The sequence below is a fragment of the Protomyctophum parallelum genome (genome assembly GCF_964188405.1).
Source record: "Protomyctophum parallelum genome assembly, chromosome: 9".
NCBI lineage: Eukaryota > Metazoa > Chordata > Actinopteri > Myctophiformes > Myctophidae > Protomyctophum > Protomyctophum parallelum.
Window position 1 is genome coordinate 19896500 of NC_139706.1, and position 13005 is coordinate 19909504.

Genomic DNA, 13005 nt, shown 5'->3' on the forward strand with positions numbered 1-13005 from the left:
CGTCCGTCAGTAACGACGCCGAGAAACCACATGAAGGGACTCCAGTCTGCACTCATTGTTCTCAGCTGGTCTGACTCATCACAACACAGCTACCGGCGGCCACACGCACACCGGACTTTTTTTCTTTTTACGATTGTTTTCAATGTTCTTTTCTGTTTCATCTTTCTTTAAAAACATCACAGGTGAAAGTCGTTTTCAATTGTGTTTTCTGCTTCATCTCAAGAGTCTATAGGCACAGTAAACATGAATGGTCTGCGTTGCGACTATGCACAACAATAAAAGGCAATGAGTCTGTGTTTCCTTGTTTGGCATAATAAGGTATACATTTATGCATTTTCCTTTGATGTCCGACTATTTGATCAGCAAAAAAACATCCATTATGCTTGAAATTAAGCTATTATTACTCGTTAAGCAAAGGGACAGTGCCCTCCTAACCAAACACCCACAGCCACAACACTAGAGGGACTGAGGGAGCGACCATGATCTGGTACTCTGCATTTAGAAAAGACATGTGAACATTTTCATTCTGCTGCTGCTGCTCTGTCACCAACATGAGGAATGCCCTGACACTATCTTAACCCATTCTGACCTGAGATCAGATTCTAAAAATGTCTTCTAAATCCTGAGTTTTCTGAAAAACCTATGTTTCTATGTCAGTCGTTCTTCGATTTTTCTAAAATAGCAGACCTACAAGCTATGAGCTTGTAGATCTGTTATTTTTCAATAGCTAAAGCATAATATGATGCTAACACCAAAAGGGGTTCCCGCCCAAAATGGGTTAAAGCACTGGTTCCAAAACTGTGGGTCATGACCCATGTGTGGGTCGTGGACACATTTGTATGGGTCCCTTTATTTTGATTGACAATGAAGGGAAAATGTCATAATGTGTCCTTTACATCATATTGTCTCTTTGTTAATGGCGTTTAATGTTTGTGTTGGCACCGTTTGTTTTACTTCTCCATTACATCACCTAATAAACATCTTAATATATTAGCGCCCCTCACTTCACACGGGTGTGATTTTTGGTTTCCTATATCTTGTTTTTAATTATCATCGTTTCAAAAAAAATTCATGAATAAAAAACTATTTATTCAAGAAATTCCATAAATTAGGAAGAAACATGTTTAAGAAGTAACCAGTGGAAACAGTGAAAACAGCAGATCTACAAGCTCACAACGTGTAATTTCATGCCACGTTGTGAGCTCGTAGATCTTGATTTGTTGATTGTCAAATGAACAGGCAAATTAACTTAATATTCTCTATAATCTTACCATTTTGGGGTTGGCTAAAAGGTGTTTCTGGTGGGGGCACCAAAGATTCCTCTATGCAGGACAAATCAAGACGGGCTGTATTTTGCGTGTCATAAGTAACAGGTCTTATTACTTAACTTAAGACCTGGAGGCGTGGTCAATGCCCTTTGGCCACTCAGAATAGCCAAATGGCATTGATCACGTCTCCAGGTCTTAAGTTAAGTAATAAGACCTGGTACTTAAGACACGCAAAATACAGCCCACTAGTGGGTATGGACTATGGAGAGGCGGGGTTGATACAACACATCACACTGGTCAGTAGGGCTGTGACAATTCTTCTATTTTACTTGACAATTGTCAGTCACATAATTGCATTTGGCTTTTAGGCTTCGTCAACAAAAGTTGCTACAGGGCAGATACGAACTTGCATAATTCAATTACTTCATACTTTATACTCAGTTTACAGTAACACAACAATAACGCACTCAGTTGTGTTCAAACCAATGCCAGATATGTGATCGAACCCAATGGTCTGCCGCAGGGAGAAAAATAAATGTCTTGAGGCCGGGAGTGGATACATTTATAGCAGCAGAGCTGGTCAGCTTTCTTTAGCGGAACCGAGGAATGTTTATGAATGAGGAGTGTGTGTGTGTGTGTGTGTGTGTCAGTCAGATAGAGGAGTCATGGTTGACTCAGATAATCAGCGTCCAGCCAGTAAACAGGCCCGGTTAATGTAATAAGCTCCCAGCAGTGAGTCACCCAGTCAGAGCATTCCCTCAGTCTGTGTCACTGTACAGTGTACCTGCTGCCACTGCCTGTTGTTCTGCTATGCTCACGCTTTCTGCCTTCCTGTTCTTATTTTCCTTTATCCATTCAACCATTTCTTTCTGTCTTTCTGTATTCATCAATTGTTTTCAGTTTTGTTAAACCAAATTACGGAGGTATGTCGATGTTCATTTGTTCCGTTTTGATAATGTGATGTTGTGTTGTATTCAAATAGGGTAGGTCAAATAAGCTTTGGCTTCAGCCTACACCATTTTAAGAAGCTTTACTCGTACCATATGTACTGTATTCATACATATTTGCTACATATTTGAACGTACTATCTTTCTTTCAACTTATAATGCCTAATTTATGCCCATTATACAACACCGTCACAGACCGCAAATAACCGATCAGCAAGCTCACAATGTGTCGCATCCACATCGGGACATGAGCTTGTAGATCAGCTATTTCTTGGTGCCCGACACAGTCTTACAACAAAGTGTAATGCTTTGTCTTCCTATAGGATCCTTTCTTTCCTTCCTTCCATCCATTTATTTCCAGTCTTATTCATCAGTCTTTCTCTTGCCGTTTCTTCTGGTCGGACTCGTACAATAAACTCCTCTGAACGGCACAATGACGCATTAAAATTCAAACATTTCTCCACATTCTGCTGCAGAGTTGGCCTCTTGGCTTATTCCCCTGTGTGCGTGCATGCATGCATGCGTGTGTTGGGGGGATGGGGTGCAGCAGCAGCATGGGGGTATACGGGCGGAGGGCTCCATCAGGGGCGGCTTTATTAGAACCAGACGTTTTGGGGTGGTGCTGCTGAATCGCGGTGCAGCGCTCCCCTTTCTCCTGGAGAAAATAATGTTCCCTCTCCTCTCGCACAACCCAGTGACACGGCTGAACAGCCACAGGACAGGACAGAAAGAGAGAGAGAGAGACAGAGAGACAGAGAGACAGAGAGACAGAGACAGAGACAGAGACAGAGACAGAGACAGACAGTGTGTTTGTGTGTGTTTTTGGATTACTATACCCGTTGAGGACAAAATGTCCCCAGTGGAGTATAGTGGAAAGATTCAGGTTGGGGTTAGGTTTAGGATTAGACATTTAGTGTTTGGTTCAGGGATTACAGAGATAGAGTTAATGCCTGAGTTACACGTTTTTCCAGTTGCGCGCTAGTGTCGTGCACCGGAAAATAGCAGATCTACAAGCCCACAGCGCTCAACGGACGCTTTGCACGTCCCAATGTGATCTGCTATTTTGCGGGGGGAAAACTATCTTTGTTCTTAAAATGGCATTCATGAAATCACTGTCTTGAAATGTTGACGTCCTCCCAGGTATACAATACAAATACACTGAAAAGGACAGAGAGAGAGAGAGAGAGAGAGAGAGACACACACAGACAGAGAGAGAGAGAGAGAGAGAGAGAGACAGACAGACAGACAGACAGAGAGAGAGAGACACAGACAGAGACAGAGAGACAGAGAGAGAGAGAGAGAGAGAGAGGGAGTGGTCCAACATCAGATTAGCGCACAAGGCCGCTTTCCCAGAGTGAAACCCGAGCCCTCCGCTCCGTGAATAAAGCGAAGCGAGGGAGGGAGGGGTCAACAAAGAGTTAAAGGAAAGAAAGAAAGAAAGAGGCATAAAGAGAAGAAAAGCTCTCTTTTCTCTCCAAGAATCCTCCGTGGCAAAGCTCAGGTCATGCTCAGTGGAGAGTGGGGGGCCCCATTTATAGATCCATAGAGTGATGTGTTGTTTAAAGTGCTTGCCAAGAAGAGGTACCCATTAAAGAAAAAAATTATAATAATAATAATCTCTCCCGTAAAAGTGGCCCCATCACACGGAATACTGTACATAACATTGTAATATACGTGGAGAATGTACCTGTTGCAATGCGTTGATGTTCTTCACCGTATAATGAACATACCACGCTATAGGTTATGGCTAGCAACACAATGTGTTGCTAGCAACACAATAGCATCGCAACTCATCACATTGCTGAGCTTGTGTAGATCGTCTATTCTGAGCGAAGATATTTGGGAGTAGAGCGAAAACAGGAAAGGGCCTAGTATAGAGCCTGGGAGGGGGGGGATTCCGGTCAACTAAGTATATAGGGTTTACGTGGTTATGGCACTGTGCTTCGAGTCATACCAACAGCATCCATAATCTGGATATACTGTACCACCGCCCCTTGTGTGTATTACAGTTTATCATTATAAAACACAAAAATAAGTACTATGGGGTTTAGGCCATGGTCGAGGTCCTGGGGAGGGAGACCTATTTTACCCGGGTATAGGGAATGGAAGACTGTTACGTATAAACTCCATGGATACTCCTCTATTCTGCCCACTTGCTCAACCAGCCACAAACCCAACACAATAATAAGATACCCATATATGCACGGTAACAAATTCATCTCATATAAAGCACAGTAAACTAGCTCAGTGGCGTTGTGGTTAGAGTGTCCGACCTGAGATTTGGAGGTCTAGGGGCAATCCCCAGCTGGGCAAGTCCCTGCGACATACTAGCGTCATGTCCAGGGGGTTTACTTGTACATCATGGCTGGGGGATGTTGCTACATACAGAAACAGGAGATAGGCTCCTGCCCTATTCTTTGAGACACAGTATTTTGGGAGTGTGGCCGAATGATTAAATCTACCGCTACTAGCGACTCAACCTTTTATCAGGTACAGTATATGATAATGTGAGGTCATCAGAATAATCCCAAGGCACATCTAGACTTGTCTCATGGCAAGCACTCTACCTCTACTTCTACATTCTACCTCTACAGTCGACCTCACGCGTCTCACCTGAACAGAACAGCGGATGATGGGGTAGTCTCCTCCGAAGCCAGGGTGCCACGCTACCAGCAGACTGCTCTGTGTGATCTCCTCTGCCCTGAGGTTCTGAGGCCCGGATGGGAGAACTGGAGGGGATTATAGAAACGTATAGGATATACAGTATTATCAATCCTATAAATAAACTCAACACAAGAACCACCAATTATTATGAATTATTATGTCCCCGGAAACCCCATTTTGAGAAGCAGCGTGTTAGGACCCCTACCAGTGATTGTCCCGGAGGCGGAGGTGGCCACGCCTTTGTCGTTATGAGCCTCACAGGAGAAGGTGCTGGTCCGGTTCAAACCTGCGTACACACATTGGATATGTTGAATTGAAAGTGTAAACACACGTCACACACACATATGAATGAATGTGGTAGCCTACACATGACAGATTGCTTCATAATTCAGTAGGTTATTTGCCAGGCTAGAAGGCCTGGGTTCTTCTTGCTTCACAACCCAAGACATTTCTGTTGCTAAATCTTTTACCATGCTGTATTTGTCCCACTGCTGCTGACAATGAAAATATAATTTACATAAAATTGTACAGTGCCATAAAACATCCTATCTACAAGTGATGCAACGTGTTGTGAGCATATTATACAGTAATCTTTTTTATATTTTCTGGTCCCGTTCAAACCTGCTCCCCCCCCCCCCCCCCAAAAAAAAAAGAAAAGAAAAAGAAAACGAGTCACAACATAGAACAGGAAAGCCCTGAAACTCTTAAATCCTCACACAGCAACTCCAGTTTTGGGAACAGAGCCAGATTAATATGCCGCCGTATCGTATGTGGCTGTCGACGTGCGCCGTAAATAGTCGCTCTCTGAGCTCATCACGTCACAACGAGTTGCGAGCTTGAGGGTTGCCTTTTTGGGGGCATTTTACCGATCTTGTTCATACCTGGGCCAGACAAAACGGAACAGACACACAGGTGCGAAAACCAAAGCCCCGAAGTGTCGTTTAAACTCAAAATCCCGACTCAGCAACTGGAGCCGGGCGTATATAGCGCTGACATTAAGAGTTCACAGTTCACACACAGGCTACAGGATTCAGAGAAAGTTCAGTGTCCCGTTAAGGGCGAGAGGGTTTTATCTATGATCATTATGGTTAGCATTAGCGTTAATGCTTTTATGTTGATACAAGGGTGTTTGTGTGGGAGAATAATCCCTAGTTGGAAATGGAAGCCAGCTGTCAACCTTGACATTTTTTTGGTTATTTTTAACGTTTTGAAGGTGTGCTCTTTCATCTGTGGAGAGGCTGACTCCATGGTGTATATTTTGGATGGATCTTTGTGTGTATTTTCCTCTGACGCACATGGAATCTCCTTCTGTATGAAATGTAAAATAATCTAAACAGAATGTTTGTTGACAGTGTCATATTAAAATGTACTGTAAGTCAGGGGTTCTCAACCTGGGGTCACGACCCCCCTCGGGGTCGCCAAATTAATATTATTTTTTTTGGGGGGGGGGGGGGGGTTCTTTTTTTCCGCTCTATATTCCGATAGTAATCATTGCTATAATAGTGTTTGTTCAGTATTAGGGATCTTCCCATCTCTTCCCAACTAGATTTTAGCTGTTCAACAGAAAATTACTTTTCATGTCATCCAATCAGTAGAGAGAACCTATTTAAACAGCTTCAATTTGACAGTGTTCCGGTTCCAAATGTGTCCGTTCATTTTATGTTTTCATCAAACACTTCCAATTTCACTTGCCTATCCTGTATCCTGGATGGATACAATTGGCATCCCGACCTGAAAACGCATTTCTGTTCTCCACTAAAGACCTGGGGAGACACGTAGACCCCCGTTACGAAAATATAACTTACACCAACTTAGAAAGGCCCCAATCCAGGATTGGTTAACTTACTTTGAACACATACATTAGAGCTATATTATTCACATTCAATATAAAAAATGGTGGCTTTTATTTTCCTTTATTTGGAAACGGTGAACGGTGAAACACAACAAAGGTTGTCGGGGACGCGGAAATCAGACCCACAGCTCGCCGTCACTGTGCATTAGAGCCTATATGTGGTTTGTGCCTCCAGGCCCCCATGCAGCAATTCGAAACTTTCGTATCAGTTTCACACTACTATGTTTGCACACATTACCAACGTAAACAAAACCTTTACAGCCTCAAAATGCAATGTGTTTAGTGGTTGTGTAATGGTTTTAGTCATTCTATCAAGAGCTGAGTACGACTTCACTCACACCTACCCTTTGTTTACATCTAGCATGCAACAATGTTGTATGCTAGATGTGAAGGTGTGAGTGAAGCCTAGAACATCTAGAAAATTAACACTTTTAGCAAGGTAAACACAAACACAAACATAAAATGCAAATTAACAGAGTGCAGTGCCTCAGTAAACTAGATCAGAGGTAAACCAATAACCTAGCATCAGTCTAAAGTAAACAATATACTTTCACAATAATAATCCTTACAGAGACACTATAGGCTACCAGGTAAACAATGAACCTATCTAAATAACATGCAATCTAAATTACATTTTAACCTCATGGTCATAAAGAAAGTAGCACAAACATGAGAACAAGGCCAAGGCACTGTAAGGCTGCATGGTCATCATACAGTTACTAACTAGGTCAAGTGCTAGTGGACTCTGAAGAGGTGAGTCTTCAAGTCTGTCTATAATGTGTGTATGTGTGGGTGCACCGAAATTATATCTCTGTCGGGTGGAAGCCGCTTATGTCCAAAACTGTGACATTTCAGGATGTACATTTAAAAAAATAGCAAAAGTAGCAGATCTACAAGCTCAAAACACGTCGCTTTTGCAACGTGTTTCGAGCTTATGGATCTGCGACTGTTGATGCTTCCGTGTGATGAAGTATAGGTTTCTGCCCGACAGTGACAACTTACAATATACTGACTTGGCTACATACAGTAGTAAAGGTTAATTTATTCATTTGTAACCCTGAGAGTCTCTTTCAAAGTCGCGTCAATGGACCCTTCACGGGTTCTAGTTGAACACTCTCAGAGTTGAACAGTTGTATTATTGGCTCGGGGTGAACAGGCCTGGGGCCTCCGACAGGGAGCAGAACCTTCTGACACACGCTGACATTCACAAGTGAATGAGTCCCTCTCTCAAGATATGGTGACTCACAGGGCCACTCACACACACACACTGAAAACCACATTCCATGCACACACACACACACACACAGTCACACACACACACACACACACACACACACACACACACACACACACACACAATTATATAACATCCCAACACTACCAGTCCTGCCACACACATACAGTGTCCCCCCTGCCTCACACACACAGTGTGTTGTGCGGCACTGCCGTGCTGAGGAGAGCATGCCTCCATTGTGTGGAGTGTGGTGGCCTGAAAAAGAACAGAGGGCACGAGCCCTGGACGAGCATGCCATCGCAAAAAGTACATTCTCTCTCACACGCGATTGTGCCACTCTCCGTTGTGTCGGCTCTTCCTTCCTCTTTTTTTTTTCTTTCACTCCATCAGAGGAGCCAACATCCGATGATGACAGAGTGTCATCACCGGTCACTATAGGAGACGTCTATGAGATCATGTCGCCTGCCAGTATGAAATAACCTGGTCGCACAACATTTAAATGTTCAGTCTTAAACTCATTCTATGCCTAGGGCGACATTGGACGACCTTTTATAAAAGTCCTAGATCGCCTAGGACTTCCGTCCACACTATCTTTAGCGATTATCTTTTAGCGGCATTTATCTCGGAATTGAAGCTCAGATTGAGATGATCATACAAAACAACTATGTTTTAGGAGCTCAATAAAAACTCCCCGCGACTAGGCTTGGGCAATATATCGATATTATCGTTTATCGCGATATTTAAAATCAATATCGGTAATATCGTGGACTATATAAATAATATCGAAATCGAATATCGAATAATATCGAAAATAATACCCAATATCATAATTTTACCGTCATGTAAATATGGATTTTCTTTTAAATAAACATCTACATAACTGTATGTGTGTGTCTGTGTGATGAATTTACAAGTATTTCATTTTAAACGACTATAATTTGCCTAATAACTTAGTGTCCATGCATTGACTGGCACTGACGCTGAATTACGGCAACGAGGCGACAGCAGCGTTGTCGGACCGCCTCCGCCCAGGAAAGTAAACAAAACATGGCGCCGGTGAGAGTAACGAGTCCTAGCAAGTTGGTTCATAAAAAAACATCTGGAAATACTGCTGTTTGGCAGCATTTCGGGTTCCAGCCAAATTAAAAAGGCTGATAATCGATAATACCGATAATCGCGATATTATTCACGGTATCAATACCGATATCCAAAAATCAATATCGCCCAAGCCTACCCGCGACCTCGCCGTACCGTATCAGCGCTTGTGATGAAAACGAAAGTATCTAGCGACTCAGCGAGTGCCACAAATTGACACAGGTGGACTTTTACTGAGGGTAAACTCCAGAGGTGGAAGCTTACTTTTGTAAAAGTAGCAATACCACAATGTAGAAATACTCTGTTATAAGTAAAAGTCCTTGCATTTAAAGTGAATTGCACAACGTTGTGATCTAATGTGTGTGTGACAGCTGTAATTGTTGGAAGACAGCCAAGGACTCAGGTCAAAAGTAGTCATTGATGTCCAAGAAGCCACACAAAGTGCTTGCCGTGTCTTGCTGCATCATGTGGTAGAGACAGAGATCCACAAGGAGGACATAAACAAGATGAAAGTCAGATGCCAGTACCTGTCATGAGTCATGACAGAGGCTGTCTGTCTTCTTGGATGTTACGTGTATAGAAGATTTATCGCGTGTGCATCGCTCCCCACTGGTGTCAAACTATCTGGGTTCGCAGTTTTGTGCGCAGCCTTAACCCTGCCATTTCCAAACCTTCCAGAGGCCACAGAGGTTGATTCCTTTGTAACTCCATTGTCAAAGGGCATAATATCTATTATGTACAATTGTATCTTCTCTTTGCAGTCTACTTCAATACAAAATATTAAGAATAAATGGGAAGAGGATTTGGGAGAAGAAATCTCAGGTGATGATTGGGAAGATATTTTACATCTTGTCCATTCTTCTTCCTTTTGTGCAAGGCATGGGCTAATCCAATGCAAAAATATCCATTGTGTACATTTCACTAAAGTGAGGTTATCCAAAATATATGGTGATATTGATCCCCTGTGTGATAAATGTCGCTCGGCCCCTGCCATGTATATACATATGTTTTGGTCATGCCCTTCTTTGCACACACTATTTTTCATGTGGTGGTTATATGACATAAGACAATAATATGTAAACATATGCTACTGTGCAGAACATCTGAACTGCACAATTGTAAAATAAATTATTTACTTTTTGTAGCCTTGATAAATGACCCTGTCCCTGAGCCTTGGCCACAACTGACCCTAAGAAGTGTGTGGTTGTGTGTGCGCGTGCGTGCGTGTGTTTGTGTGTGTGTGCGGGAGTGTGGTGGGCTGGTGTGCAGCTGTCCATTCCAGAGTAGTGAGTGTGTGTGTTGTTGAAGCAGAAGTAGACAACCTGTTGTAGTGAGTCAGACCCGGACCCTTGATCATTATTACGCAACCACTCTATCTCTTCTTCCTTCCTTCCCTAATTCCATTCTTCTTTCTGACTCAGCCCACCGCTCCTCGAGGTAAAATAAGGGGGCTTGAGACAGCTACTGTAGCTATGTTTCTCTAGTCTCTCTACTGCAGGCTCCTGCAGTCTGTGTGCATGCCATGGCTGCATGCATGCGTGTATTTTGTCAGTCTGTGAAACAGCACACGATGGTGACCAAGTGATGATACAAATAAACGAGCAGACAAAATTCTGGAATTAGAAAACAAGCTGATGAATGTGCGTTGGGGACAGGGAGACCCCCTGTAGTACAGCAGATAATAGGAACGATCTTTCACTTGGTGATACAAGCGTGAAATTTGGCATGAACATGCCTCTGGGTCACCTCTTTAACTTTTTTAACCGAGCCAACGAAAGATCCAATATGGCGGTCATTTTTCAAGATGGCCGCCAAATAAAAAAGGCCTTTTGTGGCGGTTCTGGACAACCATGGGTGCGGCCGACTCGAGACCGGGCACTGCACTCCCTGTGGGTGTGTGGAACGTGTGTGTCGAATTTGAAGTCGGTGGGGCGAACGGTTCTCGAGTTACGTGGATTACAGATGTACACACGCACACAAAATTCGTGCAATATAGCAGATCATTGGAACGGTTGTTCGCTTGGTGATACAAGCGTGACATTTGTCATGAACCTTCCTTTGGGTCAACTCTTTAACTTTTTTAACCGAGCCATCCAAGAATCCAATATGGCGGTGCTATTTCAAGATGGCCGCCACATCTAATTGTTAGCATATGTCTACATTTTGTACACATTTTAGGAAAAAATTCACCATTATATATAGATAGATAGTTTATTATTTATTTATTTTATTTTTATTTTTTATATTCTTTATATTATTTTTATATTTTTTTGTTATTATTTTTAGTTTTCATACTGAAAATGGTAGCATGCTAATGCTAAGTTAATGCTAACATGGTAGCATGCTAATGCTAACATGATAATGCTAACATGCTAATTAGCATTAGAAAATGGTAGCATTAGCATGCTACCATTTTCAGTATGAAAACTAAAAATAATGACAAAAAAATAAAAATAAAATATAAAGAATAAAACAAAATATATTAAAAAAATAAAAAAAATCTATCTATCTATCTATCTATCTATCTATAATGGTGAAAATTTTCCTAAAATTTGTAAGAAATGTAGACATAGTCTAACATTTAGATGTGGCGGCCATCTTGAAATAGCACCGCCATATTGGATTCTTGGATGGCTCGGTTAAAAAAGTTAAAGAGGTGACCCAGAGGCATGTTCATGCCAAATTTCACGCTTGTATCACCAAGTGAAAGGTTCTCTCACAATATGGCTGTTAGCCGCTGTACTACTGGGAATCAAAGAGTAATATCACAACGTAGAGCATTACATTTTAACAATTCATGTTCTGTTTTAACCCACAAGATATCACTTACAGCACCTTTGAGACTGAGCACAGTTTACTGTGTGTATAAACGGTTGTGTTGTAGTGCATGTATCGTCTCTGTTGGGTGGAAACCTTATGTCCATAAACTGGTACTTTTCAGGATTCTAATGAAAAAATAGCAAAAGTAGCAGATCTGCAAGCTCGAAACATAGCTTTGCGCCGCATTTCGAGCTTGTGGATCTGCAAGTAGGGTGTAAATTTACAAAAAAAAAAACACAACAAAGTAAAAATATGGGAGATAATGTTTCTGCCCGACAACAGCAATACAGTATGAGTAAATGGTGCATTTATATAGCGCCTTTATCCAAAGCGCTTTACAGAGATTGTGCATTACATTCACGCATTCACACACACATACATACATACACAGATGGTGGCGGAAACCATGCAAGGCACCAAACAGCACATCAGGAGAAATTAGGGGTTCAGAGTCTTGCTCAAGGACACTTCAACACTAGCCTGGAACTCACCTATGCATTCTATGGCATAGGCAGCTCCCGGCAGGATCCGCCGGGAGAAACTGTGCGCAGCTGGTGGACATGAGACTAATTATTTAAAGCGACAGAGAGAGAGAGGAGTGTGTGTGTGTGTGTGTGTATGGGTGTGCGTCAATTTAACAAAGGTGCAGACGATCAGAAATCAGCAGGCAGAGTGATCGACGTTTGCGCAATTCTATGCCGAATTGAAGCGGACTCGGACCCAGCCTTTCTTTTTCTCCCTGGAAATAAAAACGTCTGGGTTTCCGAGGCTACTTCAACACTAACTCTGGGGAAGCCCGGGTTTGAACTGGGAACCTTTGCTGTTACCATCCGGCCACTCTGCCCCTGAGCCCACCGCCACCCCTCCCTGAGTAATGTGAAACAGTGTGTTACGTGACATGTGTGTGAAAGCCATTAGTCACTTACCGCCGGTGATGTTGAGGGTGGAGGGTGACAGGGCCACTGGGTCCGTGAGAGTGTTGAGCGGGGCCCCGTCCTGGAGCCAGATGACCCGGACCGGATCGGGGGGCCCGTGGGCCACGCAGCGCAGGCCCAGGGACACGTTGGCCACCACGGACATGTGCTGGGGCTCCACCGAGAAGTGAGGCAGACCTGAGAGAACGGA

The 13005-nt window shown here is 42.9% G+C and overlaps 1 protein-coding gene across 2 annotated transcripts in view; it reads right to left on the reverse strand.

Moving 5' to 3' along the window:
* The window catches only part of axl (AXL receptor tyrosine kinase), a 56605-nt gene that overhangs the window by 27193 nt on the left and 16407 nt on the right, over positions 1–13005 (reverse strand). Inside the window, exons 4-6 of one of the 2 annotated variants that reach the window (XM_083774052.1) lie at positions 12807–12992; positions 5085–5165; positions 4829–4944 (exon numbers count right to left, since the gene is read on the reverse strand). In XM_083774052.1, coding sequence (XP_083630178.1) covers positions 4829–4944; positions 5085–5165; positions 12807–12992 — 383 coding nt within the window. Of the gene's footprint in view, positions 1–4819; positions 4945–5084; positions 5166–12806; positions 12993–13005 lie in introns of both variants that reach the window. The other variant, XM_083774051.1, reaches the window with a different exon arrangement.